The sequence below is a fragment of the Lytechinus variegatus genome, chromosome 5 (assembly GCF_018143015.1).
Source record: "Lytechinus variegatus isolate NC3 chromosome 5, Lvar_3.0, whole genome shotgun sequence".
NCBI lineage: Eukaryota > Metazoa > Echinodermata > Echinoidea > Temnopleuroida > Toxopneustidae > Lytechinus > Lytechinus variegatus.
Window position 1 is genome coordinate 32,759,379 of NC_054744.1, and position 22,289 is coordinate 32,781,667.

At 35.7% G+C, this 22,289-nt stretch overlaps 1 protein-coding gene across 1 annotated transcript; it reads left to right on the forward strand.

Moving 5' to 3' along the window:
- The first annotated feature begins 364 nt into the window (after window positions 1–364).
- LOC121415950 (MAM and LDL-receptor class A domain-containing protein 1-like) lies at window positions 365–20,418 on the forward strand. The gene is made up of 20 exons (XM_041609358.1): window positions 365–627; window positions 1,394–1,540; window positions 2,496–2,637; window positions 3,381–3,492; window positions 7,249–7,336; window positions 7,879–8,031; window positions 8,986–9,260; window positions 11,213–11,303; window positions 11,645–11,806; window positions 12,968–13,236; window positions 13,412–13,502; window positions 14,125–14,319; window positions 14,750–15,024; window positions 15,545–15,638; window positions 16,325–16,495; window positions 16,962–17,239; window positions 17,813–18,041; window positions 18,691–18,962; window positions 19,562–19,655; window positions 20,088–20,418. The coding sequence occupies exons 1-20, from the start codon at window positions 507–509 to the stop codon at window positions 20,381–20,383; spliced, it is 3,555 nt and encodes a 1,184-aa protein (XP_041465292.1). The 5' UTR covers window positions 365–506; the 3' UTR covers window positions 20,384–20,418.
- Window positions 20,419–22,289: the final 1,871 nt, after the last annotated feature.

Sequence of the window (22,289 nt, forward strand, 5' to 3'; positions counted from 1 at the left end):
AACATCAAAATTATCATAATGCGGTTTGTACATTATTACTGCCCTTTTGGTGGAAATTAGCTTCTAGAAGATAGCCCCACAAATTATTTTTACGGTATGCCTTAAAATACAACCACCCCCCCCCCTCCTGTTTCCTTTCAAGTCTTTTTTTTCATTTCTGGCCGCTTTGTATTTATTACCAAGGTCAGTTTCGCCTTTAAAATAGCATTGTTATATACATTCATTCATCTTTTCTGAGGAAAAAAGTATTTTTTAGCTCAATGGCAGCTTTTATCGATAAACAATCCTTGCAGGAGCTATGTATAAGGAAAGGAGATCTAAAAGATAACACGCTGGGAAATTTATTTGAATTGAATTGGGTGCGGCAAGTGTTAGGGCCCAGCATGATCATTGTCTACCTGTTCTTAGCCTCACGTAGCTTGAATCACTCCTTCGCACGGTCAAAGCCTTCTTGACTAAACCATTTATGTTTTGCTGATCGACCGGAACCAGAACACATTGGCATTATGGTATACAAAAAAGCATGGATGATGAAAATTAATATCGCATTTAATCGAGTACAGCCCACAAAGATGGCATTGACGTTACTGTTTATATTCATTGGCCTTTCTGTTATTTGCCGCGTTGGTGAGTATGTCACATCGTGCATTTTGTAATAATCTGCATTTATTTTAGATCGGACTGCAACTGTCATTGATAGTTTCTAAATTATGTACTTGTAGGTATGATTTTGCTTGGACCTCCTCCTCATGTATTCATATTTGAGACCAGTGCTTTCCGAATGGAAGAGATATGTAAATGGACGAATGCGTAAACATAATATGGCTGTCAAGCTATGAATTCAAGGCTGATAAATCCAGAAGAGACGAACTTGCAGTACAAAAATCTAAATCTTAAGAGAGTGCATATATTTCAAAAAATTTCACCGGAATCGCAACACATGAACACAATTTTACTGCTTTCTATTAAGAATATTTTTTTATAGTAGTGATAATTACTTGTGGTCTTTATTCGAATTCTGATTAAGAGCAAGTCCACGACATATAAGATAGATGAGAAGATCTTTACATATACACTAGGAATTACGCATAATCTAAAAGGCCGGACTATTCCACCTAGATTTTGTTCTCGTATGCCTTTGCTTAGGAGGATCAGAACAACGCATTGCATAGTGAATGTTGAGAGATATATTTTCGAAAATGCAGAAACATGAAAATATAAATGGATTTCACTTCTTTCTCAGGTCTTTTTTTACGGATAGAGGTATCAAATTCAACTTTAAGGTGCCTATTCATGCGCGTATTTCTTACTGCACCTTGTAGGTTTGATTTTGTTTTCCTTAAAATGAAGAGACGATAAAATTTTATGCGAATTTCAACATATTTGCGTTTAGGTGAAGGAGCACCGTGTAACTTTGATGTCGACCTATGCAACTACACACAGGATACAACGGATGATTTTGATTGGATTAGGATTAATGGTGCATCTTCTATGAATGACACTGGGCCAGATGCAGATCATACACATGGAACATCACAAGGTGTGTCTTGGGCAGAGGTTGGAACAGCCTTGATAGTCACATGTATCTTGGTCTGCAATTATTTGGTCTACCGTTTCTTAGACAGTCTAATTACATGGGCTGGACCAGTGGCGTACCCAGGATTTTCCAAAGGGGGGAATTAGTCCGCCAAAAAAGTTTGACAAGCAAAAAAAATAGATAAATAAAAAATAAGGATTTCGTACCAGAAAAAAAATGTCTTCAAGTTCAAAAGAGGGGGCCACTAGTGGCTCGTCAGGGATCAGTTGTGACTCGGGGGGAGGGGTACGTCCCTTAGATTTAGATTTGTTTATTTCCGTTCAACATTTTTTTTTCAAAATATAATCAAAGTAACAATACATATTCAATATAATAGATAATACAGACAAATCAATGAAATTTCGTAACAAGTGTTGAATATGAATTAAACAAAACCACAATTTGTTGCAGTAATTTTATCATTTGTATGAGTTGTGACTCGTCAGGGGCAGTCTCCCCCCCCCCCCTTAGGTACGCTAGTGGGCTGAACCCTTTTGGTCTAATTGTCCCTTGTCCACACTACATTTAGTATGGTACCCAAAATATTAGAATTGACTTTTACTCTGTACTGTCCAAATTTCCACTTTGTCCGCTTATTAGGTTGCACTAAAAAAATGGTTGGTAAAAAAATTATAATCAGAAAGACTACGTGATGTTAGACCAAGGGGATGTTAGACGATATGAGTAGGCCTACTACCAGATTTTTTTAATTAGGAAAAGGTTATTAATGGGCTAAATGGTTGCATAAATGTATTGATATTAATAAAATTTCTAGAGCGTATATTTATCATTTCATAGAAGCGGTGCCATTGCATAAGTCTTGCAGTGATGTTTTGTTTAGATGTTGCTTTGTGCTTATTAGTTTTGCTAGGTTATTGTACTGTCATGTATTATCCAATCGTAAATTTATTATTACAAGGATACTATGTCTACGCCAATGCTGGTTTTCCTCAAACGCCTGGCTTAGTTTCTCGACTGATCGGTCAACCTATACCAGTTTTGCAGACCAGCTGTCTTCAATTCTATTACTACATGCATGGAGAACATATGGGTTCTCTTCGGTAGGTGTATATCATCCAATATTATTGTCCTAGCCATTGTTATTATAATTGCAAATTATTTTTATTGTTACTGTCATAAATATTGTCATTGTTATTATTGTAATTCATATCATAGTATTACAATTATTATGACATTGTTATATATGTTACAAATATCATTACATCGTCTTCATTTTAACATGTCATATAACTACCTTTATTAATATCATTATCACCATCATCTTTGTCATTGTCATTATTATAGTAAACATCATTACTATTTCTTGATTTGAAGAAATCTTAATGAAATTAAGGAAATATCATACTCACTGTTTGATTTGCTACAGAAAAGAAAAAGAAACATTTATCTCAGATCCATAGATATTGACTCATCTAGGTAAAGTGACTGACATTGACGCCCACCACGATCTACGTTGTGACGCGCCAAATTAGTACAGTAAATGTACCCTGCGTCACTAATTTGATGTAATAATTGACCCACCCATGACGCACCTTTCCTGTGGGGGTAAGCGTACGAAAGGTTAGCTTGCATAAATATTTATATAGATTACACTAAAGGTTATACGAGTTTTATCTTGATGATTTTCTAGAACTTGATTTTCTTCGTTTATTACCATTGTCACAGACGTTTGCATCCATTTATCATGCGTTTATTCTTCTGAAAAGTGATTCCATATCAACAAAACTACTTGCACATGAAAATACTCCTTACATATCTCTTGCATCTCCATCCTTTCTTCCAGAGTATATTCTGACGTAATTTCCTCAAATCCAGTATGGAGTCGGTCAGGTAGCCAAGGCAGACAATGGTTCAGAGGTCTGGCCACCTTGGAACCTTCACCCGGTTCTGATCAGGTAAAATTTATGGTTGTGAGGCTATTCTAAACAAGTAAATCCTACAATTTTTGAATTGCCATTAACTTTAGGCCAAATTTTGGCTATTTTGGCTAATTACTGTATTAAATCGTTTATGCTTTCTAACAGTTATACCACATAGCAACTGTTTAGCAAGATTAAACAGGAGATGGGTCTAAGCTCACTGATACGACCTGTTTTAACAAGACGCGTTATACATGTAACGTGGTTTTACCAATGTTCCCAGACGGATGGATAAAACAGTTTTATTTCTGAAATAAAACTATTTCATCCAACAGATTTGCATAATGTTAGGAATGCTAAAATTAGAATTCTACGGAACAAAGTTCAAATCGGCTTCGAGTCGCAGTCAATAATGACGTTATTCCGATTTTTAATCGTTTTTGCTTTTATTCCTACAACACAGGGAGGCTGAAATTGCAATTTTAGTATTCACATCACTAATTTGGCACTTTGATAATTAAGATTCTATAAGTTAGAATGTTCTAAAAAAATGCTATTATTTCTTTCCAAACCTAATCATGAAGAGTGAGAGCGACTTAACATGATTAAAGTTTAAAGGTCCATTCTAGTCAAACAAACATCTCTACTATCCATATTTTTTTTCATAACAAACGACAGAAGACACTGATGAATGAGAATATCCACTAAGAAATGTGAAATTACACAATCCATTTTTCAGACAAAAAAATGAATGGATTCAGTTTTTTCTCGACCTTTGGTTATACCAAGTTAGCATAACAACGTTAGAAAATTTGAATTGTACTTAAATATTGACTTACAAATACAGTGACTGGGACGTACCTGTTTGCAGAACAAGAAAAAATGACTTCTTTGTCATATTTGCCATAAATTGATAACAATATTCAGAAATTTGGAATGATATATTAAACTTCATTTTACCTATGTTTGGTTTGTCTGATGATTGTTCTGTTAATAATTGATTGAAATACAGAATGCACATGTCATTGAGTTCATGATGCAATTTATTCTCAATCGAGTTGAGGCTCTGTCCAATCTGTTGCACGATGCAGTTAGGCTGAATGCAATGGGTTGAACACCGTCTCAACGAGAGTGGATAAATCACATAATGGACGAATGAAGAAACGCATCATTTGGTTTATACGCCTCTTCTAAATCATGTTATTGGACAAAATACAAGAAAAGAAGCAAATAGAACTAAAATATTTTTGTCTTTGTTAAGCAACTACTTTTCTCTGATAACATGATTATTTGTCCCCAATTATTAAGCATTTAATTGTTTTCATTCTTTTGCGACGAACTTTGAATCAATCTAAGTGCGCACAGTCTGCCTTGTTAAAAACGCTTACTTCGATACGCTTAAACACACACACATACAACATATACGTACACAAATAATATATAGTATACAAATAATGAATTGAACGAGGCGTAGCCGAGTTGAATTGACCATTCATTTAATCTGTCATGATCGAATAAAGTATTCTGTCAATTGCACGGGTAAAAAGAACATTCATTATTCGGTTTATATGACCCATAAAATAGATTTTATATGAAATTTATGAATTTCGATTCAAAATATGGTCGTGCAGTGCGAGCTCTGTCTGCTGGTTATCGCGTATGATGGGGTATTCAAACTTCTCTGACTTTTCAAACAAAATTCATCAGGCTTGAATTTGTTGAAAAGAATATTCATAATTTATACAAATCCAATTCAAGAAATAGTTACCACATTGACGGCAAGATCATAAACTATAAAACCATGGATGAAAATGTAAAGTAGGTCAAGGGGTTTCGCCGGTATCGCGATCTCAAACTTCTATTCCGATCGGCGAATGCGCGCTCCGCTGGAAAACCGTTTTGAAAAAGTGTAACTAACTCTGCAGACTACCGTTTTTGAGAATAAAAAAACTCAAGTTTAAAAAGTGAAATATATCAGATTGACGGCAAAATGCTATAGACGTGGTTAGTACCACATTTAACTCTCATTTTTTTTATTTCTGCTTGCAAAATGGTGATATCGTGATGCTTGTTGAGAATATCAGATTTCTTCGAAACGGTCGCTAACGGGGACAAATTTGCCGATTTTTTGTCAATATTTTCATGAATACTGAACTCATCCTCATCCTAAAGAAACTTACACTAAATTGGTTGCCAGGATGGCAACCATTACAACAGGTTGTACTCAACACTAAGATGAACTACATGTAAATTGTAGTAAATCATTATATTTCGTGACCATAATATTTTTCTGAACAAGGTGTACACAATAATTCATATTTTGGGGGGTAATTGTTTATGATGTAATCGAAAGTGTTTTCATCTAATTAGTCTATGTGTGCACATTTCTTTTTTTTTGTTATCATATGGCCCTTTAATGTCAGTATTTACTCTACTATATATTTTTTTAATGTTGATATTGATCTGATTTGACATAAAAATTTCACCTGCGGAATTTCAAATTAAGTTCGACGAGGTATTGGATATCGCCCCCTGCTCACGTTTGAGAGACAAAACGAATACAATTTTTTTTCCACCAAGTCCTGAAGCGCCCTCGAAATGCACCTCGAGCGGGCTTGTCAGGATAACGTACTGTACAGGGCAGGAGAGGTGATCTTGCACGATTTCCTAAGAACTTTTGTTTCCTATCTTTCCTTTATTTTTCTAACTGATATAGATTCAACAAAGAAATCATTCTGTTTTGAAAAAAGGAAAGCATATTTACAAGGCAACAATAGTCAAAACTGACTAGTTGGCCTATTCAAAATAACAACAACAACATGTAATTTTAGGTTGTTTTTTACGTTGATGTCAGATTTTAAGGATATTGGCTATTTTTTTAGATAATGACCGTCTGCGAAGTATGGACACGCGCGAAGTTTGGACTCACTGCCATAAATTTACAACATGCAATATTCAGACACGAGTTTTGCGGTGCCTGCTGTCTCGGTGCGCGCTTGCAACAAAATCGTATGATCCAAAATGGCACGTTGAATGGATCCAATATTGCACGGTTGATGACGTCATTGCAAAATGGGCTGAATGATCGATATCAAACAACCAAGTAAAAACAAGGATCTATGTAGGTGTCATATAATCAGTAGTACACATTGAGCTGCGGTCTCAATCTTGCAATGGAAAAAATAAAACAAATATGCACGATTCCCTCGCAATTGAAAATGAATTTGCATGTAACACAAAATGGATCAAATATTTAATGGATTTCAACCAATCAAACGACAAGAATCTTTGTATGAGTTGTGTAACTGCCTCTGTCCAGCAACTCATTTTTTCTGATATTCATAAGGATGTATGATGTCACATGTGAACAACTTTCCATATGATGGACTATAGAATACCCTCAAAATGTCTCTCTTTGCTTTTTGTTATGGTGATACAAACTCTTTATCCATGATGTATTCTTTAAAAATCTGTATCACATGCCCTCCTACAGAAAGAACACATGATCTATGGATAGATGTGATAAAAGAGGCAATTTATAATACTAAAGTAATGGGGAAAGTTGTTCACAAGTGACATAACACATCTTTGTCGCATTGTCATTTGAGGATTTCCATAGCATTAGTGATCGCAATATTCAAATGCTCATAACTTTCTCATTATTTGTCCGATTTTTCTCACACTTTCGTTAATCTGTTTCTTTGATGTTCCTGTTTTCACACAAGCTATCTTGTTCCAAAGGTTTCATTCTCCTTTAACCAACTCCCGTTACAACTGTCTGTTCTAACACAGGTTATCTTCGAAGCAATCACTGGTTCTGGCATACTATCCGACATTGCAATTGATGACGTCAATATTGTTGATGGAGCGTGTCCGATTGGTAAGGCAATGTTGAAATATTATTTCTGAAAGATCAAGCATTCATTCTCATTTCGTTTGGAAAACCTATGGTTGCAAGTACATGTAGGTATCTGCATATCCATCTGAATACAAACGTATGTTTTGAGGGTGTCTGCTCTTACTGCATAAAATGAATTGTAATTATAATCATGTGTTTCTTCCATGTTTTCTTCTGTTCTTTATGTTTCCAATGGATATCATTCAATATAAAACGAGGAGTTTTATTCCAAACGAAGTTGAAAAAGGGTAAATAAAAGTAGTATATTTTGCATTTATGATGTAAACTCGTAGCCACAGATCTTAATCCATAGCATTATGAAATGTGGCTTGCTTAACAAATTCCTAATTACTATGTGGATTTTTTTTTTCGAATAAAGCTGTTGGGAATGAACTCATATTTGGAATAAAACCTACATTTGTAATCAATTTTTGTCAACCCTAAGCAATATTCCAAATTCTCACGTCCTTCTTGAAATTAAGCTTTCTAGATTCACTTGGGTTTCTTTTATTAAATTTTCACAGAAAATCTAAATTGTGACTTCGAAAACGACGAGAATGAAATGTGTGGTTTTGCGCAAGACCAGACAGATGACTTTGATTTCCTATTGATTCAGAGTAGAACACCAACGGTTGCTACAGGACCCAATGAAGATCATACATATGGAAATACATCAGGTTGGCTAAAATTCTAGGGCCCGTTTCATTATGAATTACAGGAAATGGCAGCTTTGCAATTAAAAAAAGTACCATTGGAATCCTGAGTCAATAAGCTACTGAACCTTGCTACCTTGGTAGCTGCCATTGTGGCAAAATAAGACATGTAATCCTTGTAACTTTTTATGAAGCGGGTTCCAGATAATTAACAATAATGACGCAGGGACCACTGAACGATTTTGAATGTGGGGGGCTGAGCCGAAAGTATGCAGGGGGTGATCATGCAAAAAGTCAAAACCAGATGATAAATTTCATGATTTGTACAGGATTCGGTGGCCCCTTTACGATGAAGAAAACCATTATAACAATCCTACAAATAATGACTGAGAGAACAAAAAAAAATGAAAATCCACTCCTTGATTATCAAAGTTTTTCTTTCATTTCAATTTACATCTACCTGAAATGGTCAAACTTAAGTTTGCATCCTATTAGCTGTACCATTATTCTTATTGGGACGCTTTTGGACGAGGAATGTCTATTTGTTTTCCTCATCATCTTATTGCGATTTGTTGCATGGTCATATGGCCCTGGGAAGCGGGGGTAAATCACCCACAAGGTTTTTCAGGGGGTGTTGCGTATTTTATTTCCCATACGCAGCCTCACTTGGAAATCAGATTGACAAGCCCAAAGAAGGGTGTTTCCTTCTAAATGAAGAAGATTTGGGAACAATTCACATTAAAAACCCATTATTACCATTGCTGTTATTGTTATTACTAATATTATTTTGCTTGTCATTTTTTTCCTGAAAACAATCCTCTGAACAAAACCCCAGCACCCCCTATTGAAAATCGGTTACTGGGCTCTGCATGGTAATGACCCACCACCTCTCCGCATTTTCAAAATCTTTCAACAGACCATGCAGGGTATTTGATAAAAACAAATTATTCCATATTATATATTTTTTTTATAATCAAGGGCACTACATCTATATAGAAGGAAGTGAGAACGTCTTAGCCCAGAGGGCGCGCATCATCTCGCCCACAATACGTGGTGTTCAGACCAATGACCGCGAGGGATTTTGTGTGGTGTTCTGGTACTACATGCATGGAAGCGGAGTTGGTGAACTTAATGTTTACCTACGCAATGAAAGTTCCTTAAACCTCGGTAAACCAATCTGGGGGATAGCAGGAGAGAGAGGTGAAGAGTGGAAAGCGGCAGAAGTGAAACTGAACACGCCCGAAGATTTTTACGTGAGATTAATATTTTTACCATCCTAACTAATTATTTCGATTTTTTTTTAAGATGATGAATAATTGTACGTTTGTTCATTTTTCATTATGATGTACTGTTTCGTCCCTTTAAATTTGTTGAATTTCCTTTAATCAAATGATACTGCTTTCAGTAAATCGCTGATCCGCACCAGTCCCAAGCTAAGTCGTAATGAATCGCGTGGGCTAAAATAGCCCGCCCAAGGCCTGGGCTATGTTGGCGATGCTATTATTTGCATCAGACCAGTGCAAGGCCCACGTGCCCTAGTTTTTTTATGGGTTTCCTTAAAAGTAACGCGGCTGTGCTATAGTTTTTTAACGCATTTTTTATTGTGTTGTGCGGACTATTTTTAGCGTGAGTCTAGTGTGGACCCCTAAAAATCACGAGTTACTGAAAACAGTAATAATAGCTACTCAGTCGACCAACGCAGAACTAAGAACTTACTTTGGGGAAAATATCCCTGATTTTGTGACGTTCTATATACCTATTCCTACTAAGGCTTCACGAAACAGTTATGTATCGTGTAATATGTAACGTTTATTAAAAATTTTATAATTTTTTTTTTTAGACCCGTTTAATCAATCATACATGTTAAAAATTGGTCAATGAATAAAACCCGCAATGTTGGTTTCAATTTTTGTATGTGATTAGAGAATGGATATCTGGGGAAAAAAAAAACAATTAGAAGGCAAAGATAGATGGAGCAGAAAAAAGATTTGGCTTTTTTTCTTAAATAAAAGTGATGGAGCATTCGGTTTTTTTTATGTAAAATGCTTTAAAGTGTAAGAGTTACGATCTAAAAACTAACCCTACACTCCAAATTCGAATATCAGATTTCGATTTAAACCTTGTTGATTTGAATATAAATCTAAAAGATGTGAGTTTACATATTTTGAGATTTAAAAGTTAATCCTTAAGATTAAAAATGAATTCAAATTTCAAAATTTGCTGGTCACTATTCACAGCCAATCTGGATTTATTTCAAATCATTGGAGTTTAGAGTAATTAGCAATGTATCCTGTTGGGTCAAAGAGGCAAGCCAATTTATGAAGATCAGAATTATGGGGACGTACTACACAAACCGAATTCGAAATTATTATAGTGGCGTAAAATTCGAGAATAGGCACCTCAATGTTACGATTAGGCATACGGATCCCCTGTGGTAAAAAATATATATATATAAAATCGACTACAATGATACCCATCATAGCTGTCCACAACACAGAATGGACTCATTCGAATTCTTGGTTATCCATACATAACTTTTTTTTCTAATAAACTTAAACGTTAATATTCTGTCCTTAATGCCGCAATCTGCATATCCGGAAATGAAATCGTAAATTCCGAGAAATAGATATCGTTACCTCCGAATTGTGTTAAAACGGTAGTTTTTTTTTCAAAAAATGTCAATTTGGGCTACAAGTGATAATTTTGTCCCCAAAACACTACGAATGATAAAAAAAATTACAGGCAAATTACCAAACATGTAAAATACCCCCCAAAATATGATTGTACAATATTATTCTGTTTGAAAAACCAGTTATTTCGTGTTCTTTAGAACATTACGAAATACGAGGACTCTGTAGCTAAAACTTCGAAAGCAAAATGAAGTAGATTTTTTGTTCTTATTCATTCAGAAATATTCTTTAGAAAATATTTTAAAAATTAGGGGGCTGACTTTATTCTACAAATGTCCTGTTCAAGCTATCAAAATATACATGTACATGTATTAGTATTTAATGACAATTCACTGAATATTTACTTTGTTCGTGGAAATTTTCAGGATTTTTACGTACAATGTATATCTTTTAAACAACAATGTGTTGTATAATTGTCAAGTCTTTTGCTTTTATATCTTTACTCTGATTTCTGTGTCCTACCCATCATGAACTCCTGGATATGCATCATACATAATTATGATTGACCTTGACAGGTTGTCTTCGAAGCAACGCGTGGCTTGACTAGTTTTAGCGGCATTGCCATTGACGACATCGAGATTACTAATTATGGCTGCCCTGGATTTCGTAAGTATTCCATGCATGCACCCATGCTACAATTTATCGAACTTTCTTGACAGACCCATAACAATGCGAAATTTATACAAGGATCATTTGACGCATACGTCAGGACTTATATTCTTTTTTAAATATATACTAGTAGTGCATTTTTTAAATGTTGTAATTGAGGATGTTGATGTAACTTAATTGGAACTAACAGTGAACGACAGACAGATATGATATCCTTATAGAAAAATTAACAAACTAAGAGATCTTTAATGTAATTTAGTATTATAAGTTTGAATGTGCCGAATGTTTTAATGCCTTGTAATTCCAGCTTAATCATGTTAATTGTATTGTTTGCTTAGATAACATCGGAAATGAAAGAAATATATCATGTGACTTCGAAGAAGAAGGGATGTGTTCTTACAGCCTGGATCCAACTAGCACTATTTCCTGGGAATGGACAAATCGTGCATCACCGGGAAGTACAGGGCCAACTACAGACCATTCGATTGGCAATGAACTAGGTAGATAGAATAAACATGATAAAGGTATATGTATATAGGTCTATGGCATATGGGTTAGACATATCCTCAATATTACGTACAGGTCTCCATCAGTGCGTTCACATAGTCATGATAGTAGACTATGTGTAAATGAGATTTACTATGCACTCTAAAAATACTGAGTAGGATATTACCCCATATTGGGTAAAAAAAGGGAACATGCATGTTTGCTGGGTATTTTTTTTTTTGGGGGGGGGCAAAATGCATGTTTAAAATGCAACTCTCAACGTACCATTGCGTAAAATTACAAAATATTTGGCATCTTTTTACCCAACCGAAATGCATGTTCTCATTTTACCCAATATTGGGTGATTTTTTTTTTTAAAGTGTTAAAGTAATTTAAGCCTGTGGACACTTCTATACAGTGTGTGTTCGCATAGTGAACTGTGTGAAGATGTGTTTCACATTGTACGCGCTCGACTATTAATCCTAATATTGATAAATATGATTATATCTAGCATGGATTCTTCTCATATTTATCAGACAACTTTTCATTTTAAAGGCACCTCTTGTATCTTTTGTGATGGATTAGTAATTTACGTATGATAGAATATTAATGATGGGAGAGGCGCGATAGCTCAGTCGGTAGAGCGGGGGATTCGTATTCCGGTGACCCGGTTCGATTCCCACTTGGTGCGCTAGTGCCTTTTGGTAAGGCATTAATCCTCAGTACCAGGTTCTTCGGAGGGGACTTTAAGCCGTCGGTCCTCTAATCGCTTGCTTACAAGCATTCATGCTTTCTTAGCAATCAGGTAAAAAAGGTAATCACCACCACCACCACCATGGTGGTCGTAATAATGACCACTGTAGCGATGATAAGATCAATAACTACAATATTATTACAATAAATCTATTAGAAATGGATTGTTATGGAAAATTTAAAAAATGTGCACTATAGTCAAAAAAAAAAATGATATTGATGATCCGAATGAAATTGGAGCAACAACCAAGCAACTAAAATGATTGATTAAAAATAATTATAATGATGATGGTAATATGATACTTATTCAGTAAAATATAATTTTCCAAAAACTTCTAGTAAACGTACATCATCATGAATAAAAACAAAAAGCCCTAATATAAATCATGCTGCTACAGATATTTAAACGGTTGTCTCTACAGGGTACTTCATGTATGTATCCAGCACAACATTTTCAACATCAGCAGATCGAGCCCGCCTCTTGTCTCCCGTCGCAGAGCGCCAAAGTGCATCTTCATGCGTCGAGTTTTGGTACCACGTTTACGGCAGGGATACCGAGACGCTCAACGTGTACGTCAAGCTGGAGGGGGTGGTGCTACCGAGTTCACCTGCGTGGTCGATAACGGGGAACCAAGGAAACTACTGGCATCGTGCGACGTTTAATATTCCAGCCAATACAAATAACTATAGGGTAGGATGTTGCATCAACTTTTCCGTTGATATTTTATAATATAAAAAAATGAAATAACTTACATCATATTTCTTCAAAGACCGTGCTATAAACGTTTTTTTTCCAATGTCTTCATTTGTTTTCTTGCTGATGGCACAGTATCTTTCTCATGATAGCATCTATCATTCTTCTACAGCTTGTCTTTGAAGCCATTCCTGGTGATGCAGTAAGTGATGACGTTGCTATTGATGACATCACTTTCTACGAAGGCACAGCGTGCCCAATACGTGAGTTGTTAGGGTGGAATAAACCATTTCGCTCTCTACCTACTCGTATTTATCACAAAACGAAAACTTTTAAATGCTATTTCGATTTTATTTTACGGGCCCTTCATTACCTTTGGAAAAGGAAAAAAATATGACGATATTAACTCTTTTGAAATTGTCTGCTCTGGCTGCCACATTCTCCCTAAAGAGCTCGAACCATTACCATAATAACTAAGGGCCTTATCACACGGGAATCTTGAATCATCATTGTAATGATGATTGATATTACCGTAAATGTAATTTAGTGTTCGTGATTCTAATCATGTCTTAGTCTGGTTTCACACGTGTTAAATATTCGTGATTAGCTTTATATTTCAATAGATTCATCCTTCAAAATACGTTTGTTTTTACCGTGTAGAGGGCAGTAAAACGAATATTCTAACTTGGCCTCGCAATTTCATTTACCTGTATATGTGGACAATGATCGGCAAGGCTCTTCCCATGGCATATATCCTGGGCGTCGAGAACTGCTTCCGCATCCCTATTCGACGACATCTTGACTACAATACTGGTTTGACTACGTTAATGGTGCCCCCTTGCCTTTTTTTCTTTTGGTTTCCAACATGGCTTCTTTGATCTACAGCAAGCACTGTTCCACCACTTCCGGCGACATCGCCGACGGCGGTGACCTCCCTGGATTGCAATTTTGAGCTTGGCTTCTGCGGGTACGAACAGGAATATGAAAATGACCAGGCGGACTGGGCAAGAGAACAGGGAAAATATGTTGCAAGTTCTGAAACGGGACCACAAGTGGACCACAGTCTTGGGACAAGCGAAGGTAATGATTTTGGAAACTTTGAATCAAACTATCATGACTATAAACATTTTGTAAATATATTATGTCTGCACGTCTACCTCGATCCTCGTATTTGTGTAGCCTCAGATGCAGTGGGAAGTTCTTAAATATCTCAATGACCTGATAATCGACAAGGCATAGAAACGGGAAGGTTGAATTATATTCAACAGCCTTATGATTCAATCATGACGGATATTGTTGGTGGAATTGCCTATCACTACTGGTAAGTTTAGCTTTAATCGAGCAAAGCAACTTTAACAGTAAGGTGTGTCACATTTGCTTTTGGAGAGGGGGGGGTGACACATTTTTTTTTCTATTCCATTTTCTAATTACAAAATACATGTAGTTGAGGTAACGCAGTGATAAGGAGACGTAATGAAACCCACGATGGCTTAATCTGATTCCCTTTCAGGTTACTACGCGATGTTCGACCCATCACTCTTCATAAGTCTTGACCGGAATGAAGGAGCCATACTGGTCTCTCCTTTTCTACAGGCATCGAACAGCCCTCGCTGCGTTCAGTTCTACGCGTTTATGTACGGGAATAACGTGGACTATCTCAACATCTACATCAGACCTTGGGGAGCGACTACCTCATTAGATCCACAGTTCTCAATCTATGGAAATATAGCCAATGAGTGGCGACTTTACGGAATGAACGTACCCAGGTCAAATAAACACTTTCATGTAAGATAATGAAATATTATTCGACTAATTTTGATTTTTAGAATCATTTCATTTTTACATTGGCTCATGAATCGATATAGGATATTGATTTGGAATTATTATTATGTATTCTTAAAAGGGACTATTAAAATAAATAGTGTTCACCATTTTATTGTGCATGCAGATATCACTAAGAATGAATAAAATCAACTAATATAAACCAAATTTGATATATTTCATGATAATGTAAAGTATAGTAGGTTGTTTGGTGGAATCCGGACAGTTTGCAGAGGATAACAATGCCATGCACATGTTAATGTTATGCAGAAAGTGAAAGTGACATTTACCGCGTAATCTCGTCCATTGCTTAATTCATTTTAGCTGGGTGTGGTCTGAAAAAATGCAGTAACTTTTCAGAATGTACACACACATAATTTAACTGCTATACTTAGTCAGACCTTTGAGGAAGCGAACTTATGATTTGTGTGGTTTGCGTTAATTATCTGTATCGTTTTTATTTTATAAATGAATACTATCTTAGGTTCTGTTCCAAGCAAATGTCGGTCGATTCAAATCATCGGGGAAAATTGCTATCGATGATATCCGAATGGTTACCGGAATGTGCCCTGAGGAAGGTATGATTGTGGCTTATTTCATATACGCCATGATAACATGAAACTCGACGAGAATTGAAATAAACATGGATAATTCATGCGCACGGACCGTGCTAGGATTTCGTTATTACCTTTGATTTTCATGAAACATTATGATTGACATGCTTCATAATATATTTTAATACACATATGTATTTCGTGAAGGGAAAATAAAGCAATTCAAGTACATTCCATTTTCCGCTGTGGTATAAATGTTTTATTCAGAAATACACATCCAAAATGATAGTTTAACTTTTGGAGTTCAGTGCAAGTTACAAAAGGCTTATATGAATATTTTGGATTTTTTAAAACGTCAAAAATGAATTGAACATGCATCTAATGTAGTTCATCAATCAGTATTTTGTAATGGTTAGAATTGAATCTTGCAATTGTCATCATGAGCTCTTTCAAAGATATTCTAGTAATTGTTTGTTTTATATGCAGTAAATTCTATTCTACTAAAGACGACAATGAACACTTTTTCGAAAGGTCCAGTTACGGTGGTCCTTTTCAGGAACAACATACACCCATGAAATATTATTAATGTACAGTTCTTAAGCACTACACTATTTATTCTTCGCCACGGGAACGGAAGTTACAGTATACATAACTTTGCTTAGGGGTTCTCTTCCATTAATAATTACTTTCTTCTTCAAACCCTTCATCAGTTCCCCCGACCCTACTTCCATGGGGAGCCGATTGTGACTTTGAGCAGAACGGGACGCTGTGTGGCTACACCCAGCGATCTTCAGACGCCTTTGACTGGATCTGGCACCAGGGTTCAACCGGAAGCACTAACACCGGGCCACATGCAGACCACACACTCGGAACACCACAAGGTAGGTCTGGTAGGGTTTCATGGAGGAACCTGTCGGATGATCTATCCGACAAAGCCTATTTTTCGGATAGTTCCCTTTGTAACGGGCAAACACGTGTTCCTCTCATCCAATTAACATCAATGGCGACTTACCTGACGACAAATTTGATGAAACACTCTTCTGGGTATGATTTATGCAAAAGAACATTGGTACTAATATATCCATTCAAAAGTATTTTATACTTCTATTCAAGCAAACTCGCATATAAAATATAGATATTTATTTTTACAATGATTATAACTTTTCTATTACTTTCTAATTCAACTAAAAGATTGGAATGAATTTCGAAACATCCGGGAAAGGATGTACATGTATGTGGTGGCATAGACTTCGGATATACCTAGACACATGTTATTCTCTTGATTACATGTATTACTCTCATGACAGTGTCTTCCCCAAAACAATTCTCATTTCTTAAATCGCATAGGCCATTACATGTACATCGAGACCTCACTACCTCAACGCCCAGGAGACCGCGCTAGTCTCGTATCTCCTGTGTTAAACAGCCAGGACACGGACATATGCCTTCGATTCTATTACCATGCGACTGGAGAGGGCGACATTGGTACACTCAGAATTATATTCAAATTGGAAGGACTGTCTTCTCTGGTCGAGCTGTTCCGGGTCACCGGTAACAAAGGCGATCGTTGGATACCAGTTAATATTGATATCCCCGCATCATCAACAGGCTTTTCCGATTTCGAGGTATTACATCCAATATGTTATGCACCACTTTGTTGTATGCGCAACGCCCACTCGTTCGCGTTTAGCAAAGAGTGCAACAAGATTCACCCAATTTAGGGATGCTGGGAATATTCATTTTGTTTATATATTTTTTAGTTTGTATATGTTGATTCTGTTTAAATTGTATTCATTTCTTTATGTTCTTTTATTTGATTTCAATACTTTATTTGATTTAATTTTGTTGTTTATTTTTTCAATCATTATTTATAATACTACATGTATTAGGGAATTACAGCAAAGGGTATGTAAATACCATATTTCATGAGTTTTTTTTTAGTTTTTTTACCTAATATATGACATAACAGGTGTGTACGTGTGTATTTGACTTCATGTAGGTTCACCTCTTTCTCAACAATGGTACGACAGATACAATTTATATCAAGTTAAATTCATTTTTAACGAATTTGCTTGTTTTTTCGTGATCATTAAAGGATTTAATATGTAAGTGATTATCAAGGAGATAACCCCAACCCCCTTCCCCCCAAAAAAAATCGATCTGATGGTTATTTCTTAAAAAATTAAATTTCATTTCAGATTAGATTTGACGGGTACAAAGGATACAGCATTAAGGGGGATCTTGCCGTCGATGATATTACATTCTTACGTCAGCCATGTGAGGGATATCCCACTGAAGGTCGATGCACGTTCGAACATGGTTTAGAATATTGCGGTTACACACTACGTACAGAAAATGATGTCACCTACCCTACTTGGCAATGGTACGACAGGTTAGCTGTCGAAACATCACCTCTTATAAATATAAGTAAGTTTATTTCATTAAATGAGATATGAAATCCTGTGAAAATGTAAAAGAGGATAACTGTAGAGGCACTTTCTTTTAGAATACCAGTGAGATGTGATTTCAAGAACCGTGTCATGGTTGAAGAACTTTGGTCACCTTGGCGTGTTGGAAGAAGGAGCTTGTTACCAAGACGATGGCTGTTTTGATTATGGATGAACACTATTCATTTATAAAAAAGCAGAGGATCTAATACTGAATATCCTTGGAAAGATGTCCTACCAGTAAAAGCCTATATTACAGTTTTATACTGGTATTTAATTATCTGACAAGTTAAATTAATGTAAATTAGATTAGTCATAATCAAAATACTAACTCATTTTATGTTCCTTCTTGTTTTTAATGAAATGGCTGTAGGTTCGAATTCCAGCCATGACGTCATTCATTACGGCAAGAAATTTGTCCGTACAGTGCTGCCGTCAACCCAGGTTGGATAATTCCAAATTGGCATTTGCAGTAATTTTCTGAATGTACAGAAACGCGTAGCAGCTGCTTTGTTAAGTCAACAGGTCACGGTCATTATGCAGCGTTACAAAGTTACTAATAGGAGCTAGTATTATGATTTGTACTACATATACATGATGACATATCTATGTCTTATTGTTTGTTGCAGCTTCGACGTCATTCATGTACTCGATGTCTAATGCAAGAAATATCTCTCCGGTCATGTATTCTGATACCTACGAGCTTCGTGCTCGGGATCATTGCTTGACAGCGAAAGTTTTGCTTCTTAATGACGACGGGGTGCAGTTAAACATAGCGGTACAAGAAGGTACCAGTGGCCGGCGTAGTACTGTCGGGACTTTTGGCGGGATTACAACAGCCTTCGAATGGGTAACCGAAGGGTGGAAGGTACCTTCGGATTCGGTAACCGGACCTTTCAGGGTCAGTTTTTGCTTACGTCCTGATCCAAAATCATGCACACACTGATGAATATAGAAACTAAAGGATATTTATGATGATGGTTGATACACAGAAAGTGACAATGAAAATAAAAATAGCAATAATAACAATATTAATTCATTTTAATTCACATCCCTTTAAAAAAAAGACATCAAAATATTTAGAAGATTAAAGTGTACAAATCAATTCAACTGACAATAGTTTATGATTATAAGGGTGATAATAATAATAACCATAAACGGAGAATGCTCACATCTTCCCATGAAATACCTAAAATAAACACCATAGGTACAATAAGAAATACAAACAGTTTAACAAGTCGAATGCATCGTTATTTTCTTGGTAGGTTTTATTTCTAAAATCGATGAGTACGTTTAGCCTCCGTTCCCCCCAAAATATAAAATAAAATAAAGGTAAAAATAGCGGGCATTACAAAAAAACTAAAAGTATAGCAGCAAACCGTAAACATAAGACCAATGCTCGCAAATGAAAATTGAATTCCTTAACTTCACATTAATTTTGATGGTATAGACTTTATATTAATTTATAATTCAATTTGTCTAAATTGTCATAACATGCAGATTGTTTTCTCGACAACCATTCAAGGTGGATCCAATGGGATTGTAGCCATTGATGATGTAAATTTTACTCCGCTATCGGGAGAGTGTGGACAAGGTAAGTGTTCATATTTACTTTACAAGTATACGTTTACAAGTTACAAAATAACTCAAGCTGAGTCAATAATAATTAACATTATCATTATCTATAGCGCTAATCATAAGACATGATACTATATATCATTAAAATATACATATATAATGTATTTAACATGATTAACACTACATAAATACAAGTATAAGAGGTTTAGAAAGCCTTTTATACATTTTATCAATTTGTATATTTCATATATATTAATGATGCTGTATACTGTCCACTGGTCATTAATTTGATACCTCCTTTTATTTTTTCCTGTAAGAAGTTTAGAAACAGCGATCTGGAATATTCGATCTTCTACTATATACATGTATAATTGTTTGTATCGGTGTGGGTTTTTTTTTCTTATTATGAAAAATCTCATACACAAGATTTTAATCATCCCTCCCTCAGCCAATACAGATGGTGATGGAACATCCACGAGGTCGGGGAGTTCTGGGGAAAACCCTGGCCTTATCGCCGGTATCATCATCATTCTTCTTCTCCTTATTGCGGTTATCATCATTGCCTTCATGATACATCTTCGGAAATCATTCTCAGCGAAGCTGCCAATCACCGCCTACAGTAGTAGGCAGCCGGATGAGCAGCCAGTGATCGGCGAGGACAGTGTTGGTAATGCAGATGGTATCAGGGGGACATCATTTATGCAGGCCACTTACGACCATGACAACGTTGAAGCTCAAGTTTAATCGTCAAAATGGCACTTAGTTTGTCGTAAATACATGTACCTGATATAGGCTATATGAAGGTTAAAAGATATTAATCAATGGGACCATCTTTTAACTGTCAATATCTGCATTGATTGTGTACGGAACTTTGTATCACTTTTATTGATTCTTCATCATAACTAAAATTTGTAAGTGCAATTTACTGCCCTTGGCCAACGCTAAATTAGGAATTTCTGTTATGGTGGGCATTGGAAAACCTATCGGATACATTTAGTTACGGTATACATTGTGAAATTTTTGAATAAATTTCATGTTAAGAGTAGTTTTGCAAGCAAACAGGCTTTCGGGTCCATTTTTTTTTCAATTGACCAGCAATTTGACCGGCAACTATAATTGATCTTGTTAATCATGTATTACACATTTTATAGAACAAGTAACCCTTTCGTTTATTTAAAATTTCAAAATATTTAGATATAGCAAGTAAATAAATTATTTGACCATCAAAAAAAGGTAAATGATAACAGTAGAATCTGAGTTGAATCTCTATATCTGAGGCCAAGGACAAGGCCAGGCCCTCATTACAAGAGTTCAATAACTTCAGATGTCCGATGCAAAAGTCAAGGACAAGACGTCAAAGACTTTGCCCTCGGCCAAATAAATGTCGTCGAGACCAAAGTTGGTCTTTTCGAGGGTCAATATTTTTTTCATAAAATAGTGATAGAAATGTTGGCTTATAATCATATTCTTATTAATGACATATTTCCCAGCCTCATGGACAATAACAAGGGCCCATGGCTAATTGGGTTTCAGACCTTAGAGATAATATGTGTCCGAGTCCAACCACCAAGCCAGGGTCACATAATTTTCACAACCATGACAACACAGGGTCCTGCATAATGTTTTATGTTGAATGTATCATAATAGTCCACTTTATTGTATTTATATCAAATTCTTATGCGGAGCTAAAATACGAAGTCGTGTACACAATGCTTCTTTAGTTTGTTGAGGTTGTTTTTATTAGTAGTAGTAATATCTTTTTGTATGTCAAGTCATTTAACAAATGTTACTATAAATAAAACTCTATCCGAGATAATGCTATGTAGACACCATAGTCCCACTGTCATCAAAACAATTAGACAACATAAAAACGAAAGATTTATTATTCACTTATTTTACATTAATAAAAATCACTTAATTCATAGTAAGTGCATGTACCATCCTGTCAATATTTAGACGTGTCCCTTTCTATTTACTGCTGTTTTTTTTCTAAAATATTTAATTTTACAATAATATAAGGCTTTGCGGCAAATATCCCACAATTAATACATAAGGTAGGCTTACACATTTCTTTGATAAACCCATTTGTAATTGATTGCACAGGGGCGGCACCAAGGATACTTTTATTGCGGGGGGCCAAACCTCCTTAAGTTGATTACTTTATTTTCAAATTGAAAACAAAATCGAAGGGGGCATCCCCTTACCTCCCCCCCCCCCCATAGAACAGTCCCTGACATTGCAACGCTCCGTATGACGAGTCACAATGTCGGTTGTCACTTCTTCTTTTCTAAGAGTATGGTGGGCCTATACCGTACTAGCCACTTATTAACATTGGACACCTCTTCTTAGACATAAACATACATAAACTAACATTTATACAGTGCGTATAAAAAAATTTGCACTTAGAAATTATATTGTTAAATTATATATTTGTGATATCCTCAAGCTTTTTCCACACTTAGACAGTGTTGGAGATATCGTTAAGCACGTGGCCATATAATTGTCGAAAAATATTTCTGCTTGAGTGAGCAGCACATTCGTTTGAAAAGTTCTTGAAAACGATTTGTGCAGAATTTGGAAATACAAGAATAAAAGTAGACATTGTTCATTAAAAACACATTGACTTTAGCTAGGAAGATTGATTTGAAGA

Bases quoted from the DNA above. Each gene is read 5' to 3' on its own strand.
- LOC121415950 (XM_041609358.1), top strand. From the start codon at position 507: ATGGTATACAAAAAAGCATGGATGATGAAAATTAATATCGCATTTAAT. The intron at 13,237-13,411 runs GTAGGATGTTGC...ATTCTTCTACAG, and splicing joins CCAATACAAATAACTATAGG to CTTGTCTTTGAAGCCATTCC. The intron at 15,025-15,544 runs GTAAGATAATGA...ATACTATCTTAG, and splicing joins GGTCAAATAAACACTTTCAT to GTTCTGTTCCAAGCAAATGT.